The sequence below is a fragment of the Taudactylus pleione genome, unplaced genomic scaffold (genome assembly GCF_031769625.1).
Source record: "Taudactylus pleione unplaced genomic scaffold, aTauple2 ptg000372l, whole genome shotgun sequence".
Lineage (NCBI taxonomy): Eukaryota > Metazoa > Chordata > Amphibia > Anura > Myobatrachidae > Taudactylus > Taudactylus pleione.
This window is the reverse complement of record NW_028284773.1, coordinates 5,939,521-5,967,490: the sequence shown is the minus strand read 5'-3', so window position 1 is coordinate 5,967,490 and position 27,970 is coordinate 5,939,521. Positions and strand designations below refer to the sequence as shown.

Genomic DNA, 27,970 nt, shown 5'->3' with positions numbered 1-27,970 from the left:
ATTACAAGTATGGGAAATGCGATTTGCATGCTAAAAATATGCGAATTAAAGGGCATAGAGTAGTTTTTTATGAAAACTATTCTAAATGCCCTTTAATAAATTTGTCATACTAAAATAATGTGAAATGGGTGTGAAAACACCCTTTTTCACTTTTTTTAGTAAAATAATATTGATAAATAGGCCTTATTATGAGTCGAAGACACACAATTATGTTTTTCTGGTAATACATTATCTAAGGGCAGTAAATGTAGTAATGGGTCTTTTTCAGGTGGGTAAAAGTTTTTGCATATTGCATTAGCCATGAATTGATAGATATATAAATATATATTGATAATATTTATCAAGCTTTAGTGTATTTTTTATTACTGCATTTGCATAATTATTTTGAAATATAATTTATTACTTCCCAGTTAGAGATTCTGAACATAACAAAACAGATGTATTTGATTTTTATTATCTTAATTTTGTGTTTTAAAAATACTCCACTGTAATATTATTTATTTATTTATTATTTATTTATTACCAGTTATTTCTATAGTGCACATATATTCCGCAGCGCTTTACAGAGAATATTTGGCCACTCACATCAGTCCCTGCCCCAGTGGAGCTTACAATCTATACTCCCTACCACATGCGCACACACACAAATGACATATCACATAATGCATTTGTACGTGTATACAGAATATGTCTGTGAATCACGTAGTTCACACACATATAACAATGGCTTTTTTTTTACTGTTTCCGTTATGTGAATTTCCAGCAATCCCACAAACATATAGACATAATGATTTTTTGGGGACAGCTTTAGAAACCAGAATGTAGCTATTTCAACCACAGTATGAACACGCTAGGCACATTTGTAAATACATTTTGCTATCTCTATATAATGGACATTATTCAATGTCTTAACTTATATGCTGGTTTAATCGAAATTAATATTTACATATATATATATATATATATATATATATATATACATATATATGTAAAACATTGCAAGCATGTGAGCATTATTCTGTTACAACTCCTTCTGCCTTTTAGTAGCCAGCTTTACTACTTACCACTGTTTTCTTCCCAACTGTAAAGCACTTTGGAATAAAACATATGCTGGCACTATATAAATTATATATATATATATATATATATATATTATATATGTACGGGATGTAGTTAGCAGACCGGCGGACAGCATGCCACCAGTCAATCCCGACGGTGGTATCCCGATGCCTATCTTAATCATGACGCCGGAATACAGACAGATGCCAGCCCAAACGAGGTTAGTCTGGGTTGTCTTAGCTATTAGCCACGGGGAATGGGGGGGAGTGTTAGGTTTAGGTAGCATAGGTTTTGGGGGAAGGTTAGGGTTAGGCATTATTATTTATTTATTTAAGACCGATACACACTATAAGAACAATGTATCTGCTAAAAATCACAGTATTCTCGAAAGTTTTACTATTTTGGTTGCAGCACTTCATGTATCTAAAGATGTTGCCACAAACATGTTTAATATATGGGACCATTGTAGATCTGGCCGCTGGATTGATGTGTAGTGTGGATCTCACATAAGTGCGCCGGCAGCTGTGTGTTTGTTTTAGCAGTCGAAGAGAGTCAGACAGACTCTCATCGGCTGCTGCGCCCACTGCCAGAGCCGGGCTGGAGTTCACTCATGAGCTCCATTTTCTGGCTCCCGCAGTGGGTGATGGGAGAGACGTCATGACGTCTCTCCCATCATGCAGTGCGGGCCAGCCCGGGGGGACAGAGAAGGGGTCGCCGAAGCGGGGATTAAGGTAAGTGGAGTTTTTTTTTTTTTTACGCGTGTGTCTGTCTGGCCCTGGGATCACTGCTGGGGGTACTGCTGGTGGGGGAGACCGACTACTACTGGGGGCACTGCCGGGGAGAATACTACTACTGGGGTATTGCTGGGGGGTGGACTACTACTGGGGGCGGACTACTACTGGGGGCATTATATAATGGGCACTGCATAGGGGAACCACTACCTGGGGCACTATATAAGGGGCACTGCATAGGGAGACCACTACCTGGAGCACTATATAAGGGGCACTGCATAGGAGGACCACTACCTGGGGCACTATATAAGGGGCACTGCATAGGGGGACCACTATTGGGGACACTGCATAAGGGGCACTACTCGCGGCACTGTATAAGGGGCACTACTGGGGGCACTGCATAAGGGCTTGTGTAGCTATCTGACGGGGGGAGGAGGGCGCAAAGTTGTGGCTTTTCCTTGCTTTTCAATCTCTACAGCTAGCTGTCATGTTCAGGTAGGTGAGATGCAAACTACTTTCACATACTCCTACTACTGCTTCCTGGATCAAGCATTCTAGAGGATCACAGAAGCCGGCAGGAGGTGTCTATCTACACGAGACGTCTCCTGGGGCATTAGCATCATTTTGCATTAGCGGCTACTACTGCCTAGTATACAACTCTGAATCAGGCCCTATGTACTTAAAAGTCTTAATGAAGTGAATATATAAAAATCCTTAATGTTATTGGTAAATATTCCTTTATGTTTCTCATTATTACCCTATAACATTTTATTTGTTTACAGCTATCCTGCTCCAATCTGTGCGAACTCACTGAAATGTAAGTTCCTGTTATATTATATTTCCACTGCCAAGTGACTTTTTCCTGTGCCTCATCCATGTATAATTCTCTTCTAACTTACAGATGTGTCAGTTACATTGAACAGCCCTTCAATGTATGGTATGTTTGGTAAGTATAAATCTAAGCACATTTAGAAAGAGAAGGTCATTTGTGACACGGAGCTACTGTATGTCTTACTGGCCCCATTGTGAGGCAACAAAAGTCTGTGTTGTGGACCATGCTTGTATATCAGCAGATACGTGATTGTGACAAAATATTAAGCATCTCATTTTGTACAGGACAATGGACAGAGCATGGGGACATTACTGTTACAAGAAAGATGCAATTTACAAAAGTTACATAAAAATAAGATTCTGTTTATTCAATAATGTGGCCAGGATGGGGACTGCACATACTGTACATGAGCTATTATTTTTACACGACCTCACATGTCTTTTAATCCAAGCAAAATACATAAAACCAAATATGCCAAATCAGAAGTTGTAGAAAAATTTTCTTTTATAGACTGTTAGCTAAGGGGCTTATTCAGCAGTGCACTGCTGTACGCAGATTCCCGATTATCGGGAATCTGCGCATGCGCAGGACCCATTCTGCAAGTGTACAGAATGGGTGCTGCTAACACGCACGCTAACCCATGAATGCCTCTGCCTGATTGACAGGCAGAGGCATTTAAAGGGTGGTGCGGGAGCGGGTGTATCCACCCCGTTTTCCGGGAGTGACAAGCCCAGGGTCTGCGATGATCAACGCAGTATCCTGGGCTCACAAGCCGGCCAGGCTGAGTAAGCTAAGGCTTACTCAGCTGGCCAGCCGTCCGGCACCATCCACCATCGTGAATATCGACCACCGATGGTTGCGATGGTGATCCCAGCACTGCGACCTCCGTCACTGTGCTGGGATCGCAAATGCAGCAGGGGGTGTCATACACCTCCTGCTGCATTTGCATTATTGCAAGGACGCAATTGCAAAGCTGTCTGCATGCAGCTTTGCAATTGCATTTCTTGCTGAATCAGAGCCTAAGTCCCGGGGTTTGAATATGTGAACTCTCACAGCAAAGTTCTTGGCGCGGTCTGGTGCCCACTCCACTGGGGGAGTATATGTCTAAACCAACATGTCCATTGGGGCATTTTAATACAGCTATTGTCTAGTGAAGGTGAAGATAAATGACAACTCACCTATCCCACCTGTGGATCTGGAACCATCCAGGGGGTTGAGGGTTAGCTGACAAGTTATGGACATCCTGTCCTGTATCCTTACAGCACATTAACATAACTACAATATGTATAACAACTCCAGGTCCAGTACATTTGTCCACTCAGACCATTCCAAAATATTAATCCAAGACACCTAGCAATATTTAAGAATTTAAGAATTCTTGTTAAATCAGGGTAAGTTGTATCCAGGGCTATGGTTCATCCAGCCTTATTAGAATACCCTGGATCATCACACAATTTCACTGAGGCTGGTCTGGGTGGGCACCACACAGTGATGAAGTTTTTACTCTCATGGAGGAAACACCGGAAAGAAGAATAAGAAGGATGTGTGTTACAAGAAACTGGAGGCAGCTCATCAGCATATTAATGGCAACATAAATGGCTGTGTGCCTAAGGATGTGTGATGAATTATACATGATTTGTGCCTCAGCAAGTGTTCTAATTTGTGTGGAATACAGGGGCCTGAGCCCAAGGATGTGTGTTGCATTACAGGGGATATGTGATGAACTGCACGAACAAGGTGACAGGGAGGGAATTAGAGGGGGTTATGCCAATAGTAATGCATCCTGAGACCATTCATGTGTGGGGTTGCTTCTCTGCCAAGGGAGTGAGCTCATTCACAATTTTGCCTAAGAACACAGCCATGAATAAAGAGTAGTACCAAAACATTCTCCAAAAGAAACTTCTACCAACCATCCAAGAACAGTTTGGTGATGAACAATGTCTTTTTCAGCATGATGGAGCACCTTGCCATAAGGCAAAAGTGATAACTAAGTGGCTCGGGGAACAAAACATTGAAATTTTGGGTCCATGGCCAGGAAGGGATCGGTATAAAATACAGTTGGCCATTCGGCCGCCGGTTCGATTCCCAGCAGCTCCTGGCCAACAAAAGCAGAGTTCCTGGCAGCGGAAGCCCGACAGCACTGGAAATCCCGATCGTCGCTAAGGTAAGTATAAACTAACCTAACCCTAACCCTCCTTAGGGGTGTCTAACCCTAACCTCCCCCCCAAGTGCCTAACCCTAGGTGGGTGCCTAACCCTAGGTCCCCCCCGGGGATGCCTAACCCTAACCCTCCCTCCCCCTAGCCTAATCCTAACCCTCCCGGGGGGTGCCTAACCCTAAGTCCCCCCCAGGTGTCCTAAACCTAACCCTCCCCCCCGCTGCTGTCCGCTCACGGCGCCCGGCATCCCTTTGATCGGGATGCTGGGCGCTGGTCTCCCGGCGTCGGGGAAATGTCAGGCGTCTACATCTAGACGCTCGGCATTTCACCCTCGCCGAGATATGACAGTCGTGAAGCCGGCTGTCGGTATTAAGGCAGCCGGTTTCCTGATTGTATACCACCAGGAAACTCCCCAGACCTTAATCCCATGAGAACTTGTGGTCAATCCTCAAGAGGCGGGTGGAAAAACAAAAACCCACAAATTCTGACAAACTCCAAGCATTGATTAGGCAAGAATGGGCGGCCATCAGTCAGTATGTGGCCCAGAAGTTGATTGACAGCATGCCAGAGCGAATTGCAGAGGTCTTGGAAAAGAAGGATCAACACTGCAAATATTGACTATTTGCAGAAACTTAATGTAATTGTCAATAAAAGCCTTTGACACTTATGAAATTCTTGTAATTTTACTTCAGTATACCATAGTAACATCTGACTAAAAAAATCTAAAAACACTGAAGCATCAAACTTTGTGAAAACCAATACTTATGTCATTCTCAAAACTTTTGGCCATGACTGTAGAGTAAACAAGTATACGGAGAATAGATTTAAAAAAAATTATTATGGTGTTTCAAATGTGAAATTAAGTTACCTAAGAGGTAATATCATTTTGGAGTACAATCATATTAGACCCCAAAGGTCATACTCATCAGGTGTGCAAATAGATCATCCTCGATTTAAAATAGATCATTAAAAGGCAACACTTTTATAAAAACCACCGTGGTACATTTATTAATGTGACATAAAGTTAATGGTGGTTTTGTGGTAAAGCAATAATAGGGTGAAGTATATCATGTTGACATTCACAATGCCGACATTCATTAGGTCAACATGAGAATGTCGACATGGTTGTAGTGTTGACATTGCACATATAACTTTGAAATATCAGCAGTGCCTCCATATGTTACACCCTCTCACTATGGACCTGATTCAGCAAGGATCGCAACTGCTAATACGTATGAAATCGGCCGATTGTTGCTGACTGTGCATGCGTATGCATCGCAGTACCCGTGTGCGAACCAGCCACTGCGATAGCCGTGACTACGCAGACCCATTGTAGAGTGATTGACAGGAAGTGCCATTTGTGGGTGGTGATGGGGAAAGGGTGGTCGTGAAACGCAGGCGTGCCAGTGCGTTTGAACTAGGGATGAGCGGGTTCGGATTTCTGAAATCCGACCCCCCCGAGCCCCGCCTGAACCGAATCATATCTGAGTCAGGCTCGACTTTTCCCGCCTGACTTGGAACTGAAATCGAGGCAAAACTTCATCATCCCGCCTTCCGAATCTCGCGGGTTTTGGATTATATAAAAGGTCCCCGCGTCGGCACCATTTCTCACTCCGGCTGTGGACAGTGAAGAGGGAGGGTGGGAGCTAGGGCTGGCTGGGCTGTATTGTGCTGCTGTTGTCCATAGGGGCTGTGACCACTCAGTCCATAGGGGCTGACTGGGCTGTGTTGTGCTGCTGTTGCCCATAGGGGCTGACTGGGCTGTGTTGTGCTGCTGTCATAGGAGCTGGCTGGGCTGTGTTGAGCAGTCAGTTGTCCATAGGGGCTGTGTCCACTCCAAAGTCTATAGGGGCTGGCTGGACTGTGTTGTGCAGTGTCCCATAAAGGCTGTAGTCCTAGAGGGGTGCTGTAGTGTAGTCCAGGGTGTGATCTGTGCATCAGGGGTGCTCCCCCAAAGTGCACTCCAAAAAAAATATTTTTTTTCTGTCTTTGTGAATTGTGTGCGCAGTAGCTGTACGTGCATCAACAAAGTAACGCCAAACATGCGCCTGTGTCATAAGTAAAGGGCCAGCTGCCTTGACCATTAAAGGGTGCTGTAACCCCCAAAGTGCACTCCAAACAAAATAAAAAAATTATTTTCTGTGTTTGTGAATTGTGTGCACTGTGGCCGCACGTGCATCAACAAAGTAGCGCCAAGCGTGCACCTGTGTCATAAGTAAAGGGCCGGCTTGTCTGTTAAAGGGCGGTGTAACCCCAAAGTGCACTCCAAACAAAATAAAAAAATATTTTCTGTGTTTGTGAATTGTGTGCACTGTGGCTGCACGTGCATCAACAAAGGAGCAGCAACAAGCATGCGCCTGTGTCCCATAAGTCTATTAAAGGGTGGTGTAACCCCCAAAGTGCACTCCACAAAAAATAAACAATTCTTTTTTTTCTGTGTTTGTGTGCGAAATGTATGCGCAGTAGCCGCACGTGCATCAACACAGCAGCAGCGCCAAGCGTGCGCCTGTGTCATAAGTCAAGGGCCGGTTTGGACATCTGGTCCGGACAGAAGGACGTGCCAACACTGTCAATTTCTCACATGTCTACTGTCACTCCATATGATACTGTCACCACTGACAGAATGGTGGAGGAATTATTTTCTGTGTTTGTGAATTGTGTGCACTGTGGCTGCACATGCATCAACAAAGGAGCAGCGCCAAGCGTGCGCCTGTGTCATAAGTAAAGAGCCGGATGGCTTGTCCGTTAAAGGGTGCTGTAACCCCCAAAGTGCACTCCACAAAAAATAGAAAATTCTTCTTTTTTTTCTGTCTTTGTGAATTGTGTGGGCTATAGTCGTACCTGCATTCTCAAAGCAGCAGCGACAAGCGTGCGTCTGTCTGTTAAAGGGTGGTGTAACCCTCAAAGTGCGCTCCACAAAAAATAAAAAATTCTTCTTTTTTTTCTGTCTTTGTGAATTGTGTAGGTTGTAGCTGCACCTGCATCCTCAAAGCAGCAGCGACAAGCGTGCGTCTGTCTGTTAAAGGGTGGTGTAACCCCCAAAGTGCACTCCAACAAAAATAAAACATTTTATTCTGTGTTTGTGAATTGTGTGCACTGTACGTGCATCAACAAAGGAGCAGCGCCAAGCGTGCGCCTGTGTCCCATAAGTCTGTTAAAGGGTGGTGTAACCCTCAAAGTGCGCTCCACAAAAAATAAAAAATTCTTCTTTTTTTTCTGTCTTTGTGAATTGTGTAGGTTGTAGCTGCACCTGCATCCTCAAAGCAGCAGCGACAAGCGTGCGTCTGTCTGTTAAAGGGTGGTGTAACCCCCAAAGTGCACTCCAACAAAAATAAAACATTTTATTCTGTGTTTGTGAATTGTGTGCACTGTACGTGCATCAACAAAGGAGCAGCGCCAAGCGTGCGCCTGTGTCCCATAAGTCTGTTAAAGGGTGGTGTAACCCCCAAAGTGCACTCCACAAAAAATAAACAATTCTTTTTTTTCTGTGTTTGTGTGCGAAATGTATGCACAGTAGCCACACGTGCATCAACACAGCAGCAGCGCCAAGCGTGCGCCTGTGTCGTAAGTCAAGGGCCAGTTTGGACATCTGGTCCGGACTGAAGGACGTGCCAACAATTTCTGACATGTCTACTGTCACTGCATATGATACTGTCACCATTGACAGAATGGTGGAGGATTACATTGATGACAGCATCCAAGTAGGCATGTCAGACAGTCCGTACCTGTACTGGCAGGAAAAAGAGGCATTTTGGAGGCCCCTGTACAAACTGGCTCTATTTTACCTGAGTTGACCCCCCTCCAGTGTATACTCCGAAAGAGTGTTTAGTGCAGCCGGGAACCTTGTCAGCGAAAGGCGTAGGAGGTTGCTTCCACAAAATGTGGAGAAGATGATGTTCATAAAAATGAATTATCAACTCTTCCAGGGAGACCAGCCTCCAGAACGTACAGAGGGACTTGTGGTGGTGGATTCCAGCGGTTGACGAATTAATACTCTGTGAGGATGAGGATGTACACAACACTGAAGAGGGTGAGGAATCGGTGGATGAGGAGGATGAGGACGACATCTTGCCTCCGTAGAGCCAGTTTGTGCAGGGACAGATTAATTGCCAGCTTGTTTTGTGGGGGCCAAAACGATCCAATCATTTCAGCCACAGTCGTGTGGCAGACCCTGGCGCTGAAATGATTGGTTTGTTAAACTGTGCATGTCCTGTTTATACAACATAAGGGTGGGTGGGAGGGCCCAAGGACAATTCCATCTTGCACCTCTGTTTTTTCTTTGCATTATGTACTGTTTGGGGCCTAGTTTTTCAAACGGCCATCCTGTCTGCCACTGCAGTGTCACTCCTAGATGGGCCATGTGTTTGTGCTGCCCACTCGTGTCGCTTAGCATAGTCATCCAGCCACCTCGGTGCAACCTTTTGGACATAAAAACACTATTGTGAGGTGTGAGGTGTTCAGAATAGACTGGAAATGAGTGGAAATTAAGGTTATTGAGGTTAATAATAACATAGGAGCAGAAAACCCACACATTTTGTGATTTTAGCTGTTTTTATGCTTTTTTTAAAAAAAAATACAGATCCAAAACACAAAACCCAGAACCCAAAACATGGAAGGGTGGTTTTGGCAAAACCAATCCAGATCCAAAACACGAAGAAAGATCCAGATCCATAACCAAATCACAGAAAACACGAAAAGTGGCCGCTGCACACCACTAGTTTGAACGCCGTTGTATGTGCGTGCATATATTATCCACTGCGATGCCTTATGCTGCTTGAGTACTCATAGTGTGCAATGAGGTTAGCAATTTCTGATTAAGATCAGAGCTTGTGCAAGTGTGTGTGAGACTGCGATGGTACTCGATGTTACCGATGGTTTTGCAGTCTTGCTAAGGATTACGGATGTTGTAAGGTAAAGTGAGGGTCCTTATGTTGTGCTGTGGTGGTATAGCGATTGCAATGGATTAGCATACTATCGCAGTGAGACTGCGTGCGTAATTGCTATTGCAATCGCAGTTGCGATCCATAATGAATCAAGCCCTATGTCCCTAAGCGGGTGGTGACATTTGCATCTCTCCTCTCAATGATGCAATGCTTCCACCAAAATATTCACTTTTGCTTGAAGTATGCAGAAAGGATTCTATTGCCAGGGGTCAACTTAAGAGACCCCTTGTATCTGCCACCATGGGACTTATGGGACAAGGGACCTCATTCAGAGTCGGTCGTTGCGGCCGCATGGTCGTACCCCACCGATGTTCGCTATACTGCACAAGCGTAAAGTTCGCAATGCGCGTGCGCAAACTAGCTGCTACGATCAGAAATTTCTCTCTCCTTTAACACAGCCAGGTTGGTAGTTTGAGTGACAGAATGAGGCGTTTCTGGGTGGTAACAGGGGAAGGTGCTTGAAAACGGGGGAGTGGAGATCCGAACGCAGGCGTGCCTAATTATGCGAACGGCGTTTTATGGGAGTGCATACGGTTTATGGGAGTGCATAATTAACAATGTAGCGTCATGGCACATGTGACATGGGTGGTTTTTCCCCTGACATGATCGTAGAGCTTAAGAGAGGGTATGGTCAACCTTAAGCTCTATGACCAGTTCCGATGGTTCCCGATGGTCTCGATTAATCCTTATATGCCCGGAGATGACGTGCAATGCGTACGAGAAGGGGGCGTATTTTTTTTAATTCCGACCGCTTCCTCCCCTTGGTCGGCCAGCTACCGATCCGAACTTAGGGACGCAACTTGCGAGGGAATAATTTGAATATCTGGCCCCTTTTCCCGTAAGAACGTGCGGCCGCTTCGACCGACTCTGAATGAGGTCCAATATACTGTACATACAGGCAACACCTTGTAAAAAACACCAAGTGCATTTATTCAAAGGAGGTAAGGTTAATGATGGCTTGGTGGGAAAATGCAATTAACAAAATATAATTTTAAATGCAATCCTAATTAAGCTATGATAATAATTGGTAACATTTATGCATTTACCATTGGTAACCTAGGTTACTACCTATTCTCTAAGTAAGAAATTATTTTGAATAATTCTCCTTTTATATTTGTGGGTTTTAATATTTCTCTGTGGGAGATAATCTAATGTCTGTATAAAGGAGTATGTAGAGCTCAGTCTCTATAAATATCTCTTAACACCATGGGGTGTTTTATTAAACCTTCTGGAGAGGACAAGTGGAAGTGTTGCTTATGGCAACCAATCAGATTTTACCTATCATTTATCTAGTACAATCTATAAAATGATAGCTATAATTAATTGGTTGTAATAGAAAACACCTTCAATTTGTTGGAATTGATGTGTGCGCAGGTGTTGATACAGCAGAGTAATGTAGGCACAAACCAGCAGATGACTCAAACTATGAAAGCTCAGTTACTTGACCAGTGGTGTCGGTTTATTGATAAATAGCATGTACAGCCGTACTCACTGTTACATGTATGCTGGTGAATGGAGCTTGAGCAGAGTGGGGTTTCATACAGCTCACCAGCCAGTGAGTGTATGCTTCTACTGGATAGCAGGGGATGTAGTTACCATCCCGGTGGTCACAATGCAGGTGCTCAGAATACCAGCGCCAGAATCCCAACAGTAGTTGGAATCCCGGCGCCAGAATCCTGACCACTGGTATCACGACGATAAGTATTAGGGATAGGGGGAAGGTTAGGCACTAGAGGGAGGATTAGGGTGTCGGGATTCTGACTGTCGAAATGCAGCTGTCAGTATTCTGACCACAGGCAATACAACTGCCGTGATCCCGTACCCAACCCGATAGCAGTGCAGGGTGCTGGAACAGAGTTGTGGGAAGTAAAAATACCGGGTCTCTATCTGGAGTTAACTAGGAGACATCCGTGACACTCAACACAGTAAACAAAGTGGCGCTACATATGTGCAGTACAAAGTCCGGTGGCTCCATCTGATGGAGTCTGTGCAGTCGTGTACTCCTCTTTCAACACAATTGTTCTCTTTAGAAAGTTTGATAATTCTCCCCAATTATCTCTCAGTGCTGGTTTCTGCTCAGATGAAGAGAAATGGATGATGACATCAGGCAACTTAGTCTTGATAGTAGTCCTCCCAGCTCTTTTTGGTGTTTTGGCTGGTGTGCTCTGTGCTCTTTGTCTCTGGCTATTCATTAGCAGTGCTGTTCCAGGGAGCCAGTCCCGAATCTCTCACTGCCTGCCAGGCATGTTATCATCCCTTTATTCCTGGTCACCTTTTAGTGCTTGGACACCTCTTCCTGCGATCCCCACAACGGCTGGCTCTCCTTCCTACATCCTTTCTCCCAACTGTCTCTTTCAACATTCTCTGTCCACAATGCCAATCTGAGTCTCCTATGTGTGTGTGTGTGTATGTGTGTGTGTATCCTAGTTACACAAATATATACACGCACACCATCTTGTAAGTATTTCTCCTAATGAATAATCCCCATAGGCTACAACAAAGCAGTGCTCCTACGGGCCAAATCATTATGAAATACAAATGCTTGATATTTAATATATTAGAAAGAATAGCTCAGCAGAACATATATTGACTTAACATTTTGTTATGAGGCCTTTTAAACCTCAAAGATGGGAACTGAGTTCTAAATATTTTCTTAGCGTTATCATCCTATATATGAATACACATAAGGTCGTAGTGTCTGTAACTTACTGACATCATATTACCCTGAAACTCAAACATATGTGGACACAGCTGGTCTTTGTTTACTTAAAGCTTTTGTTTTGCTTTGAGTTGCAGGACAATTTTTAATTACTTTTAATAAATGTCTAGCAACCAGTTTTATTCTAGCAACCAGTTTTCTTTTATTATTATTATTATTATATAGTAGTAGATGTCTGAAAATGTCAGGCCAAGTACATTCATAGTAATATTTACTGCCTGTTTTTGTTGAATAGCTTTCCACTAGTTGAAAAGTCAGCTGCTTAGTTACTACCTCCAGGGAAACCGAAAGAGGGTTGCCCAGGCCTACCAGGGAAGCATAAAAATGTCCACAAAATTGTTTTGACATATCCCCAATGGCACACACAGCTTCTGCAGAGGAAATCCGCCCCCATTCTTGGACATGCTTCACTATTACAAGGGCTCAACATTTTGCTTGCTAACCCTAAGTACCTCTGATTGCAAGGAAACTTGAGAATTAAATACATAAGCCTCACTTGCTCTAATCTTGTTGGCCAGTTGGGGATGGTAGAAACCAGATGGGCATTTTTGGTTCTGCACTTTGGCATCATGTCAAAAAGGAATATTTTGTTTCACTGAAAGCAAGGCTGCAACTAAGGTTGTGTAATGGTGCTGTCCTACAGAGCCCTGGGGAAGGCACTGTCACTGGCCAACATCACCTACATTTGGCTTAAGGGTGCCTGGAACAGTTTGCACTTGAATGGGAAAGTAAAGTCATACTTACAAAATGTCCCAATTTTGGAAGGACAGTCCCATTTTCAGGCACTGTCATGCTGTTCCACGACCAGTGCAAAGATTTTTTTTGGGGGGAAGTGGGTTTTTTTCTTACAACTGTTCTGTATAGCAAAGCAGTTGTAAGTGGATGTCATGTGCATGTATGCAGTATATAGTCACCTCAGATAGAGTCTGGGGGCAGAACATCAGCTTGGGAAGTGCTAGACACACTCCTAGCATGATAAGAAATAGGGGCGTGCTCCATGGCCATGCACCAAATATGGTGTGCTGTGATTCACAGCCATGCCCATTTGGCAAGCACACGCCATTGTCCAAATAAACCACCTGTGCTTTGAAACATTTCTTCAGACTAGTGAAGCTTCCTAACAGCAACTTGCCACTCCCACTCATCATGATGGACAAACCCAGCAGCAACATTTCCAGATAAGCACTAACTGCTGAGAAATGGTGACCGAATCTTGTCCATTATCTCCATTTACTCCACACTGCAGGATCACAATTGTTTTGCAGTGCACATTGATCCAGTCAAGGATGAAGTACACAAAGAATGAGGTGCAAGGGGGAGCGTGGATTAGCTTTGCTTTGCACATCCTGGCTTTTCACACAACCCCCCCTCCGCCAACTATCGCTATATGTGCTGCCTTTAAAAGCAGATTTGGGGAAGATATCCCTTTATCTCTAGCAAGAACAGGAGCCTGGGAATTGTTACCTGGTACAGGTATGTAACAATTTAAAAATAGTATTGATCACTTACACCGCTTTTACACCAAAGTCCCGGGTCTGACCTTGGATTTGGAACATGTTTCCCATCCGGGTCAAACCCGGGACAGACCACCTTTATACACCGCTGTGCAGCGTTCACACTGGACCCGGGTCAGCACTGACCCGGGTATCCAGAGCAGGTGAGCAGCGCTTCTTCCCCTCCCACCCTCTCTGCGACCCTCTTACCTTACTCCGTAGCGGTCCGGAGGCAGGGAGGGCGGGTGGGGTGCGCTGCTCTGTTCTGGTCAGCCCGGCAGTGGACGCTTGGAGATGATGTCATCTACAAGTGCCACTGAAGCCACCCAATCAGCATGCGGCACGACTTTGACCCGGGTTGCGCCATTTACATTGCAGGGTGACACGGGAACGACCCATTCTCAACCCTGCAAGCTAGCGGGGTCGGATCCTTAGGTCACTGGACCCGGGTTGATCGGTTTACACTGACTAAAATCCCGGGTTGATGCGCGTTCACCTGCATCAACATGGGATTTTTCAGTCAGTGTAAAAGGGGTATTACATGTACACAGTATCTTATATAAAATGCACAGATATCAGCACTGTGTACAGTATGCATAGAATATATTATATGTGTATATTTCCTTCTGTAGCAGTGCTATTTTCTGGTATTACTAAACATTACGCAATACTGGCACCTTTTTTTGGTCAAATTATTCATTCACACAACTAATTCCAGAAACAGGAAGAAATCAATTAAATAATTTTAGAAATATATAAAATAAGCATGTGAAGTCTTGTCCAGAATATGCAAGCTACTGTAAATCTTGTAACTAGGTGACTACAGTAAAAAAATTTGAGTATCGGATTGGTGCCTTTTTTTATTGAAAAATGCACTATTCTGTAGTATTTATTACACAACACTGTATGAAATCAGTGTACAGTATATAAAACTATAGATAGCAAACATAAAAATTGATCTCCTAATACAGTATTAAAATAAACCTGGATCTATAGTGATCTATAGAGGCATATTCAATTGGGTCCATTTTTTTTTTCCTGGTGGCAAGGTTTTCCTATTCAGTTAGCCATGAGATTTTTAGCCGTAATAATTTTTATAGGATTAAATGCAGCGTTTTTCTTGCAGCCCCAGAGCAGGAGCAACATCAGGCAAAATTGTTATTTTAATGTAAAAATATTGGGACTTTGTTCAGAACCCCGAGACACCCCCTGATCAATTAGTCAATTAGAAGTTGTCAATTAGCTTATTGGGCCAATAATTACTTGTAATTTTTTTGGGTGATATTCTGAAAAAGGCAATTCTGATATCTCAGAAGATATCAGAATTGTGCCTTTGCCGTCCTCAATCTGGACTGATCTGAGGTGCTATATGGTTGAGACAGGACTTTTTTAAAATTGCAGGTGGGAGATACAGGTGTTTTAAGTAGCTTTAAAATTAATAAAGATTCAGCTTACAGGCATTTTTATTTTTATTTTAAATTTTTTAATTTTTAACTGTTCTTAAAAAATGGTAAATCAGCTATTTAAAAGCTTTTAAAAGCAGCAGATATTTTTTTATTTTGGGCAGTAATAGTAATCTGTAATGCTATCCAAAATTTATTTGCCTGATTTTTAGGGTACAGGCTTATTCCCCCATTTTTAAAAAAAAAATCTGCTTGTTTTGCAGAAAAAAATTAATGCGCCTAATTTTTTTCCGATTGGATAGAGTGAAAATCGGGAGTGTGCATAACTACTGTAATTGGAAATTGAGAGAAATAGGCATGTTAATTTCCTCCACAAAAATCTTGTGGCCAATTGCATATGCTCCGTAGTCACGTATAAATAGAAACACAATTTACAGTGAGATCATATACTACTTGCCTACTTTTGAAAAAGCATTTCAGGGAGATTGTGAAAGCAGCACCTATGAGCGCAGCGGTAAAGTGGACGTGTGCTGCTACATTTGAGAGGCGTGTCATAACACTGACTTACATCCAAATGTAAATGAGCCCCAAAGCAGTTAGTAAGATCTACTTGTTGATGAAAACACACTGATACTCCTCAGAAAATGCATGTAGCCATAGGGATCATTGTGCCTTATAACCAATGCAGGGAAATTATGCTAATGGTCCCTTTTGAATGTACATATCTCTGTTTTTTCTTTTATATAACAGCTTCATAATAGGGGTAAGGTGCAATCAGGGAGATTGCTAGACTTTTCAGGGAGACAGGGAGATTATTGCTATTTCAGGGAGTCTCCCTGACAATGAGGAAGAGTTGGCAAGTCTGAGTAAAATCCAATACAGTACCATATTAGAGGACAATAACAGCATAATTTGTGAATGAATATGAGAAATAAAGGAGACAGCAGCTATTGATTTTAATATTTATTAATTATCACATTTGCATATTTTGACACTATATTTTGCCTGCTTCATTAAGATTTTTTCAAATTAATTAAAGTACATTTTTAGCTATTGTGTCCATTTAATAGAGTCTCAAAAAAACTATTATTGTAGCATTTATGTTACACCGTATAAAGGATATTAAATGCCAGTCTGTGAGTGACCAATAAGAGAATACATTCCTTTTATTTTATGTCTACAATATTTATTGTATGTAAACATTTTAAGTAATAGACATAAGGAATACACTGCATTTTACACCTTTTTTGCCTGCTACCTGTTTATTTAAACAAAGAACATGCCATAAAGACAAAAAACAAATGCCTTTTATGCTCATAATCTCAATTATTTAGTTTCTGTCAAACTGTCAAACATCACTCCAAGCTTAACCCCTTATATATTTACTGATTTTGTCACTCTGCCGGTTTCACAACACACACACACACACACCACCACCACACCACACACACCATTTTATTTACAATAATCTGTTCTTCCTATGCTCTTTATTTTTGTTTCCCTGCTCTGGCTGGGACAGGCTTGGTGGCATTCTTCAGTTTTGTTTTCAGCTGCTCCTTGTCAGACTCATCATCTCATGGGATAAGACGTCAGTATACAGTAGAACACTGGGAGGTGAGAAGCCAGTGGGACAGCCGGACACGCCTCTTGCATATAATCTATCATGACGGTCACCCCGCATTTGCAGTTTGGATGGGCAATAGCATCATGGGTTGGACTGGGGAAGGCAGAGGTCATGAAGACCCCAGTTCATCACGCCCTGGGAGATGGCAAAGCTTACACCACATTCACTATGTCCCTGACTGAAATATTGGGAGGTATGTCTCTTGCAAGGTAGCATGAAGGGTAAACCACATGCACTAAGACAATGGAGTGACATCTGTATCACCCCTGTTTGTCCTCCCCTCCCTTTTAGAATCTAAGCGCTTACGAGCAGGGCCCTCTACCCTCTTGTGCTTCTTCCTACTTTAGTTTCATCTACTTCTTACTTACCACTAGGGCACCTAACACTTGGCTGCTTATGCTCTGTTGCTTATCTGGGTGTTGGTCGCTAATGTAGCAATATATATTATCCATGTCCTGGTCCTGTATTGTATTGTTCTGTAAGTCGCTTGTCTACAACTTGTTTATGTACTTTGTAAGGCACTGTGAAACATTTGTGGTGCCATATACATAAATGATAATAATAATAATAATAATAATAATAATAATAATAATAATAAGTGCGCTGCAGTAGAAGAAAGAATTATGGGTCTGGAAGCAGAACAATGCTTGTTAAGTGCTAGGCCCTCTCCATGGGATGTTTAGGCTCCCTCCACAATCAAATATTTGGAAATCCCCTTCTAGAAATCTTGCATTTGCCACTGATGGGAATGGCTTGTTCTCTGAGTTGGAAAGAACTTCTAAACTGTACCATAAATTGGTATTTCAGTAATGTTGTTCTTTGCAAAAGGACAGGGCCGTACCTAGGGTAGTGCGGCCGGTGCCATCGCACAGGGCACCACAGGTCAGGGGGCACTGTTTGGGCCTGTCAAATTTCTGTTTATTATCATTCTTGCTTGTAGCTTTCTCTTATTTCATCCCCAGCATCTCCTGGCCTCTCCTATCTCTTCCCTGGCCCTACTCCATGAGGCCATGGCCCTTTTTTGAGTGCATTATGTCCCTTTGAAAAATGAGGGGGACGCCAATGCTCTTTCTGGCACAGGGCACCAAAAAGTCTAGTTACGGCTCTGCAAAAGGATATGCCTCAGTCACATTCCAGAAAGTAACCAATAATACCTGGTAAAAATACTCAATTTTAATACTCTCAATGAAGTACTCACTAACATTGTGTAGTTAAAAAAAAAAATTCTTAGAATGTCATGTATTATAAATTTTGCGTGTTTGAGCACTCAACTGTTAACAATGCAAGAAGTCAAATTGTCATATTTTCTGCAATTCAATACCAATATGATTAGATACATAGTTCAACTTCTGGGTTGGCTTTAGTCATTGGGAATGTTATTGACACTAAAGTTGAACCAATATGACCTTTTTGGTGATGAAATGTTGAGCTGTGCCTTCTTTTGTCAGCAATAAATTTATTTCCATGATGGACGAATCACAACTGCAAACATAGCGCTTCATTTACGAGTTTTATCAACAAAATGAGTGATAAATTTCACTTGGTATGATAAATGGTGCTCCAGCCAATCAGCTCCCAACTGTCAACTGTTAGAAAAATGACAGTTGGGAGCTGATTGGCTGGAGCACCATTTATCATACACAGTGAAATTTATCACTCATTTTGGTGAGAAAACTCGTTAGTAAATGGGGGCCATAATGTTTTAAACGTGTACTGAAAAACAGCAGCAGAAACCAAAGCACACAAAAGCAACTAATCACATTCAATGGCAAAATAGAATTATCTCTAGAAATTAATATTCAAAAGCAAAATAGAATTATCACCATCTCTGTAAATGAGACAGAATTCATGCAATATTAAATTATAATAAAAACAGAACTCTGCTCAGGCAAACTGGTATCAGTACGTTTTCTGTGAGTTTATGTTGTTTATTGACAGAGCTTTTTGTTTGCTTTGTTGCACTGCTTGAAAGACATGAACTATTATGTGGCAGCGAGCTAGTGACTACTGAATGTTCATTAGGCACATTTCGTACTGGAAAACTAATTTTGTGAGTCATAATAATTTTCTTATTATGTGCATAGTGTGATTTCTATTCATTTTAAACTGCTATTTTTAAATATATTTATGTTGTATGGTTCCATTAGCACTGAAAGGGGAGGGTTTTTTTGAACATACAATACTTGCACTACATTACGTGCCTGTATTATTCTTTCTATCTTAACACCGTACTTCTTGTTATAAACATCAGCTATAGGCAAAGACTCTGGGACATGCCAGTCTTTGCTTTCAATGCGTGGCGCCATCTTCCCAAAGATGTCACTGGGAAGATGGTGCTGCTGCTGCAGAGAGACCTGCTTGCCGACTAGGGATGTGCGCAGGACCATTTTTGCTGGATTTGGATTTGGCTCTGATTCATCATCCAGCTTTGGATTTGCCAAACCACCGTGACTAATTTTTGGATTTGGATTTTTTACAAAAGTTGACAAAAAAAGCTAAAATCACATAATTTGGGCTTTTTTTTGTTCCTAGAGTATTATTAACCTCAATAACATTAACTTCCAGTAATTTACAGTAAATCTAGACCACCTCACAGCTCACAATATTGTTTTTACCATTACTGGCAAAAAGCTGCAGTGAGCTGGCTGGTTACTAAGTGACAGAGCAGCGGCACAGACACCGCGGTTCAAAGCACATCTATGAAACATTGCCACACAGCAGTGAAAGAAATGAAAGGTAGTGCAAGATGGAATTGTCCTTGAGCCATCCGACCCACTAAATGGGGTATGGCCAGCGGATTCACAGTACTTGTATACACAATGGGTTACGACCCAATGAGTTACAGTGCTTGTATACACAGAGGACTAAGGCCCAATGAATCACAGGGCTTGTATACACAGAGGGCTAAGGCCCAAGGACTCACAGTGCTTGTATACACAGAGGGCTAAGGCCCAAGGAGTCAAAGTGCTTGAATACACAAAGGGCTAAGGCCCAAGGAGTCACGGTGCTTGTATACACAGAGGGCTAAGGCCCAAGGAGTCACGGTGCTTGTATACACAGAGGGCTAAGGCCCAAGGAGTTACGGTTCTTGTACACACAGCCACTTGTGAGTCTGGACACAACCACTTTAATCAGCAGAGTAGCGCAGCATACATCAACGTGCAGTGTGTCCCCAATACAGTCACTTAGCACAGGCACTTGTTGTGAGTCTGGAGACAGCCACTTTAATCAGCAGAATAGCGCAGCATACATCAGTGTGCAGTGTTCCCCCTATACACAGTCACTTAACAGCACAGCCAATTGTTGTGAGTCTGGAGTCTGGACACAGGCTACTACAGCCACTTTAACTAGCAGAGTAGCACAGCATACATCAGCGTGCAGTGTGCCCCCCCTACAGTCACTTAACAGCACACCCACTAGTCTGGAGTCTGGACACAGCCACCTCATTGCAGAGCAGTGAACAGCGTGCGTGCTGAGCAGAGGTGTAGCATGTAGCCAGGGCGCCCGGAGCACGTGCGTGATATGGAGCCCCCCCCCTCCCCTGAAGTGTTTCAGGGAGAAGGTGGATCCATATGGGATTAAAGTAAAGAGAAGTAAAAGTAAAAATAAAGATATGGGGCTGCATCAAAGTGGGGCATGGAGGCCTAAATTTATTCCGCCTTCTTCCCCGTCTCTCCATCCTCCTGCCCCAGCTTTCCAGCCTCCTTCTGTATTACTCTTGTAGTAGTACCCCTTATGCAGGGCCCTCTGTAGTAGTGCCCATATGCATTGTCCCCTGTAGTTGTGCCCATGTGCTGTGCCCCCTGTAGTGGTGCCCATATACAGTGCCCCCTGTATAGGTGCCCATATGCAGTGCCCCAGTACATGTACCCCTTAAAGTAGTGCTCCTGTAGTTCTGCCCCTTAAAGTAGTGCTCCTGTAGTTGTACCCCTTAAAGTAGTGCCCCTGTAGTTCTGCCCCTTAAAGTAGTGCTCCTGTAGTTCTGCCCCTTAAAGTAGTGCTCCTGTAGTTCTGCCCCTTAAAATAGTGCCCCCCCAGTACTTACCTGATACATCGTGGCCGTCGTCCGGCCTGTCGTTGCTGCTGCCGCGCTAACTGGATCTAACTAGATACAGCAGACACGGACGTTCAGGCTCCTAATGCACACGTGACGTCATGACGTCACCCACACACTGCATCACTGGGAACGCTGGGCTCTGAAGCAATTGGAGGCTTCCTTAGCCTCCGATCATTTCAGAGGCCAGTGTTCACAGTTGCAGTGGGGGAGCAACGACCGCTGCATGGGTCCTAGGGAGGGAGGTTAGGTTCAGGCACTGGGGAGGGAGGGTTATGGTTAGGGTAGGGAGAGGGGGAGGGTTAGAATACCTACCGACAAGTGTCTGTGTGATTCTGACCACTGGGATCCCGAACACAGACATCCCGTATATATTCCCATTATAAATATACCTATGACATCAGCTATAAGATTTTCCTTCTCAATAAACTATGATTATGAGATACTGCAAATTTCATCTATAGAAATAAAGTAGTGAAGGCACAGGTAAATCTCCTGTCATGTGAAATGATTTATAGTTTGCTAAGTGCCATGCAATGCCAATTACCATTGCAACAACAACCACAAGACATATGATGTATTAAATAGAGAGTTATTGGAATGTTCCTCTTCTCAGCATACACATTCATAGCATTATTCCTTCCACCACCTCACCTCAAGTGTCCCCTGAGAGCTTCCTAGATCTTAGGAGAGACTGAATATTAGGATGACATCCTAAATGAATCGGCTTTGTTTTGAGCAGTACTCCTAGGTAAGAGGAAAAATTCAACCTACACCAAATACAAATACAGTACTAATCATTTAAGAGAAAAGGGAAATCGAGATTGTATTTATTACGCTGATTTCTTTTGTGTGTTGGAAACTTTTTATTAACAGCATTCCAAGAAGTACAACAGGATAGTGCAAGATGCGTTCCGTGAGAAGTATAGTGATTAGATTTGATATCTGGTACCCAGGGCCATCTTAGTGTGGGCCTAATTGGCAGTTGCCCAGGGGCCCCCCAATTCTAGGGGTCTGAGTCCCCCCAACCGAAAGCCACAGCTCGAAAGTGGAGCAGCAGCTATACACACAGTCAGGGGGGTTCTAGTAGTAGCCATGCACACAGTCAAAGGGGGAGCAACAGCCATGCACAAAGTCAGAGGCAGGGCCGGACTGCCCATCTGGCAGTCCTGGCAAATGCCAGAAGGGTGATGGCTAGATGGGACGGTCCGGCCTGTGCCGCCGTGGGGGGCCTGGTGGCAGCAGTGTTAATTTGGTGCCCGGCCGCCAGCTGATTACAGCTGGTGCTTCGGCATGCAGCAACGGCAGCCCTTGACAGACAGCGCCGCTATCATTTTTAATCTGTCGCCAGTCGTGAGCCAATCAGAGCTCGTGGACAAGCAACCAATCATGTGTTATATGGGGCATTACTGTGTGGCATAATGTGTTATAAGGGGCATTACTGTGTGTGCAATAATGTGTAAAGGGCATTACTATGTGGCATTATGTGTTATAAGGAGCATTAATGCATACTTGCCTACCTTTGAACTAGTTTCAGGGAGATTATACTCTTTGCTGTCAATGGGGTGTGCCATGCTCCTCCCAAAGGGCATGTCTAGCTTCACCAATGGGTGTGCCCTGTAGTGGCAGTCCACCGCAACTAGTACCAGCCATATGCTAGGTGAAGAATCTCTGTTAGAGTATCGCCTCCAATGTGCACGATTATGCGTTTGAGTCTGAAACTACTCCTGCAATACTCCCACTACACTCCAATAAAATGTTAACCAAGCGATCACCTATGGTAACTAAATGTTGGTGGTGGCTGGTGGGAGAATGTATGTTGAGGCATAGAAATAATGTGGATAAAAGTACTTATGGCTAATAACACAATATATACAATAGCAAAATATACAAAGAAAAATTATAATGACTAGTAGGATGAACCGACACAGTGAATAGTAAGCGGGATAAAAACATATTGGCTTTTAATCAAATAGATAAATACTGTATACTAGCTTTATAATGACACTATAGTCAGTGTGGCTATAAATGCTATTTAGCGATCAGCTTGAATCTGGAGGTATGATGTCCCTGATGTTCAGTTTATGACAGTAAATTTATGACTGAGGACATACAGTATATGACTATAAGACAGCATATACATGACTTTGAGACAGCACATATGACTATAGCACCGCATATACATAACTATAGAAAAGTACTAACATGACTACAGCACAGTACATACATGACTATAGGAAAGCAGATACATGAGTGCAGGAGAGTACATACATGACTATATGACACTACATACATGACTGAGGACATGACTATAGCACAGCACATACATTACTATATGACAGTATATTTTTCTCCCTCTATGGTATGAAACACACCCACTTCCCAGTCCCACTGGCCATGCCCTCACCACTTGTGCTATCTAATTCAGGCTAGCAGCTGGCTCCCAGACTACCTGCCTATACACTGAGTGACAGCCGAGGTAGCCAATGAGAGCAGGGTCAGCTGTCACATCACGTACCCTGCTTTCATGGACCCCAGGGACTGCGGAGTGCGCATAACCCACCTGCTCAAAGTGCGGGCACCACATGATGAATGGAGAGTCATCCACCATGTCTGCCTCCGCCACTAGTGGGGGAAGAGAGGGTGTGACAGGATCTGCCATTGTTACGGAGAGTCCCCGGCTGTCTGCCCCCATTATCTGGCTGCCACTGCTGTGTGATTGTGGAGGAGCCGCCCGGGCAGAGTGTAACATTGTCAGACGCAGCCCCAGGAGTTGATGGTACATGTAGTCCCAAAGCAATGCTACTGGTTGAGGCGGCCACCTCCTCTCATCCAGACCCCGCACATCCAGACTCGCGCATGCGCAGTCCGGGTTCCCAATGGAGCAATTGAAAATCCGGGGGTTTTATTTAATTTTCTGGGGTAAGAGTAGACTCTACTATGAACCGGGAGTCTCCGAGTCCCGCAGGATGTGTGAGGGTAGGCATCTATGCATTACTGTGTGGCATAATGTGTTATAAGGGGCATTACTGATTGTGGCATAATGTGTAAGGGGCATTACTGTGTGGCATAATGTATAAGGGGCACTACTGCTGTGTGGCATAATGTGTAATAAGGAGTACTACTGTGTGGCATAGCATGAATGGGCTGTGTGTAGCATAACATGAATGGACTTTGTGTGGTGTAATGTGTATAAGGGGCACTACTGTGTGACTTAGCATGAAAAAGGGACACTACATTTCGGTATAATGTGACAAAGGGACACGACTGTGCGGTGTAATGTGATTAAGGATCCACTACTATGCAATGTAATGTGACTACTGTGTGACATAATTTAAATTGGGGTTACTATTGTGTGGTCACACCCTGCAAGACCACACTTGTTTTTTTCGGCGCACGCTCTCTCTGCTACAGTTGTGGATGGTGGCACTAATGCTCTTTATGTACATAGGGTAGCAAAATGTATAGTTAAGGCTCTGCTTTGGTGTGCCAGATGTGTCCTCTGTGTTCAGCCTCCCTGCCCTAAAAAAAATCCTACAACGAGCACTGGGCCTGATTCAGAGCTGAACGCTCTGACCAGAGTGCTCGCTCTGAATCAGGGCCCTCCTCCATGAAAATGGAGCGGCCTCCTGGCCGCTCGTATAGCTGTGGGTGACCACCCACAGCATATGCGAGCGGCCAAAAAGATGGTCGCGATGGTCTTGACCATCGCAATTATCGGACTTGCTACGGAGACCCTGCGGTAGGGTCTCCCTGCCACAAGCCCTGGAGTGATTTTGGCTCTATCAGAGCCAAAACCACTCCCACTGACATCACTAGTGATGTCAGTGGGGCCGGCTTCAGATGGTAGGCGTTCCCATGGGAACGCCTCCGTCTGGCAGGCACGTCCCCGGCACGCCCACCAAATCAACATCGACAGCACCCCCCCTTTGGTGCGAGACCCGGAGCGATGGAAAGCCCGTCGCTCCCCGGGTCTCGCGCATGCGCACGATGGAGCTCCCTCCGTCGTACGCAAGCGCAGTGGGGAACATCGACCCGCTTGCGAGCGTACTGCCGCTCGCGAGCGGGTCTGAATGACCCCCTCTATCTAATCCTCTACAACTGCTAAGCTAGGGCTTGGTCAATTGGGAAACTGCCTTCCCTTTTCTATGTGTGTGACCTACACCAATGAAGTGCCAGCTATACCTAACAGAACCAACCAAATACCAAATTTCTGACTATGGCACAATTTTGAATACCCTGCAGGATATGCTATGTTCTGTGTATTTGAATACAGAGAATGATGTACACTTGTATGTTGGACACAATACAATATCAGCGCTCAGTCCTAACTAGAAGCAGATATGTTTGAATCAACAGACAGCTGCCTGCATGAAATAAAGGTATCCCAAAAACCTTATAATTGATCAATACACATATAAACACATACATGCGGCGCTCATCTGGACTCTGAATTATATACAGTATATAGATAAATAATATAAAAATGTCTATAAATATATGGTCGAAAAAATTAATAATTAAATGGTCAGTCCTGTAGAATTCTGTAATGTAATTCCGGCACATGCACCAATGGGATCAATTGACTCTAATCCTGTAGTGAGTCCCGCAGTATTCCAATTAACAAAAAGTTGTATGTTGTTCTAATAGTAATTATATTTGTAAGAGCATAGACTAAGAAGGAGTCAGGAATAGTAAGGGGAGGCGTCTATGCCAGGAGACAGATGCTGGCGTGAGGTGGGCCTGTGTGCTTTGAATGCCAGGGCCTATTTTTAGTCCCAGTCCAGCCCTGGTCAGTGCATTGCCTTGCCCAGGGCCTATACTGCTACACGGGTCTCCTCCTCTCTTAAAACATCCCTGGACATTACATAAGAACAGTTGTTCTGCAATGTTTTACTTTTGCAGTTTGTAAATGACCATTGGCATCACGAAACAGAGCTGAGATATGATGCGCACTGTTTTTTCCAAATAGTCCATTTCATAACACACATGTATTTAGAATGATACACTTTCTGATGAGGAAAGTGTGACTCTCTAAAACACCCATAGTAACAAAAAAACACTTTACTATGGTATTGCCACTATACAGAAAGTGATTAAAAGTGCTTCAGCTGTGAGAACACTGCACACAGTGGGGCTGATGCATAGTTTTTTTGCAAAATGGTTGTTAATTACCTAAAAAGAAATTACATTCAAAAATAGAGAATTTCTGTCCATTTGCAGAGTTGTACATGGGACCCTTAGGCTAGCTGTATGGACTGGAGTGTGAATTAAACTGGGTGGCTTAATAATGCTATTCCTCATGCAGATTAGAAGACTGATGCTAAAGAGAAGGAACATATACTGAGACTAGAAGGTAAATTTACTAAAGTGAGAGTTTTTAGAAGTGGAGATGTTGCCCATAGCAACCAATCAAATTCTAGCTAGTATCTTCTAGAAGGTACTAGTTACATTTTAAGTAGTATCAGATTGGTTGCTATGGGCAATATCTCCACTTCAAAAAACTCTCACTTTATTAAATTTACCCCTAGGGGTAAATTAACTAAAAGTCGATTTTGGTTACATTTAAAATTGACCAAAATAAAACCAACATCCCCACAAAATCGACCACAGTGTTTCTATTCTAAAGAGATAATTTACTAACAGTCAATTTTGGGATCCATTCTGATTTCGGTGGTGCATTGGTTTCTATTTGAAGTTCTAAATGTGTTCTATTCACCAAAATCAACCCAAAATCGACACTAAATTATACAAAAGCATTTATATTGGCCAAAACATGTCACATGTACTGTATTACTCACAAACACCTTCATCCAAGTGCTAATTTGCATATCCACGATTTTTTTAATCATTGCTATGCCTTTAAATGCCTGATTTATACAGCCAGCGTGTCCCACATGCTTCTCACCCATGTTTTTTTCCATCATTTGAGCTTTCAGATAATTCTACATGATTTACAATCAAATAGAACTGTTTCTGATGGTTCTATTGAAAAAGTCGATTTTCAAATTCACTTTTAGTAAATAAGCTTTTTCTACTAATGGCTATGGGGAAGTACTGATGATCTATTTAAAGACAAATTTCTGGGGATTTTGAGTTGGGTTTTGCCTTTGGTAAATACCTTATTGTCAAAATCACCACCAATTCACCTCAAAATCATCACAAAATAGAATGGAACTGAAAATCGACCCTTAGTAAATGTACCTCTAGGTGCAGTCTATCAAGATATCCCTTGGTAGTAGTTGTAGGAAATTTGGTAACTCTGGAACAGACTGCAATAATACACTAGAGTCAGGTGCCAGAAGCACAACTGAAGCAGGCTGTAGGAGAAGCTGGAACTGGGTGTATTAGCACAATAGAAAGCAGGCTGTAGGAGAAGCTGGAACTGGGTGTGTTAGCACAATAGAAAGCAGGCTGTAGGAGAAGCTGGAACTGGGTGTGTTAGCACAATAGAAAGCAGGCTGTAGAAACTTTACAACTAGATGTTGGGAGCACAATTGAGGCAGGCTGTATCAGGACTGAGGCCCTCATTCAGAGGCGGTCGGAGGATGCAAGCGGTCGCTCAGAAACTGGGCGGCCGCTTGCATCCTCACCGGCCGCCTCTGTTTCGGTCGTTAGGCTGTGGGTTAACACCCACAGCTCTAACGACCGCTAGGGTGATGGTCGCGATGGTCATTGACCATCGCGACCATCAGGGCTTACGACGAGACCCTAGGGTAAGGTCTCACTTGTCATAAGCCCAGGAGAGCTTCTGGCTCTGTCAGAGCCGGAAGCTCTCCACTGACATCACTAGTGATGTCAGTGGGGCCTCCCCCAAATGGCAGGCGTTCCCAAGGGAACGCCTCCGTTTTGGCTGCCACCCCCCCGGCCCGCCTTCCAAACGTGGCGAGCTGTCAATCAACATCGACAGCTCGCCCCCTTTGGAAAGAGACACGCTACGACTGGCGCTGTCGG

The 27,970-nt window shown here is 43.6% G+C and overlaps 1 protein-coding gene across 1 annotated transcript in view; it reads left to right on the top strand.

Moving 5' to 3' along the window:
* The window catches only part of TMEM207 (transmembrane protein 207), a 51,732-nt gene that overhangs the window by 5,811 nt on the left and 17,951 nt on the right, over positions 1–27,970 (top strand). The window contains exons 2-3 of the mRNA XM_088444725.1: positions 2,573–2,607; positions 2,692–2,736. Coding sequence (XP_088300851.1) covers positions 2,573–2,607; positions 2,692–2,736 — 80 coding nt within the window. The remainder of the gene's footprint in view (positions 1–2,572; positions 2,608–2,691; positions 2,737–27,970) is intronic.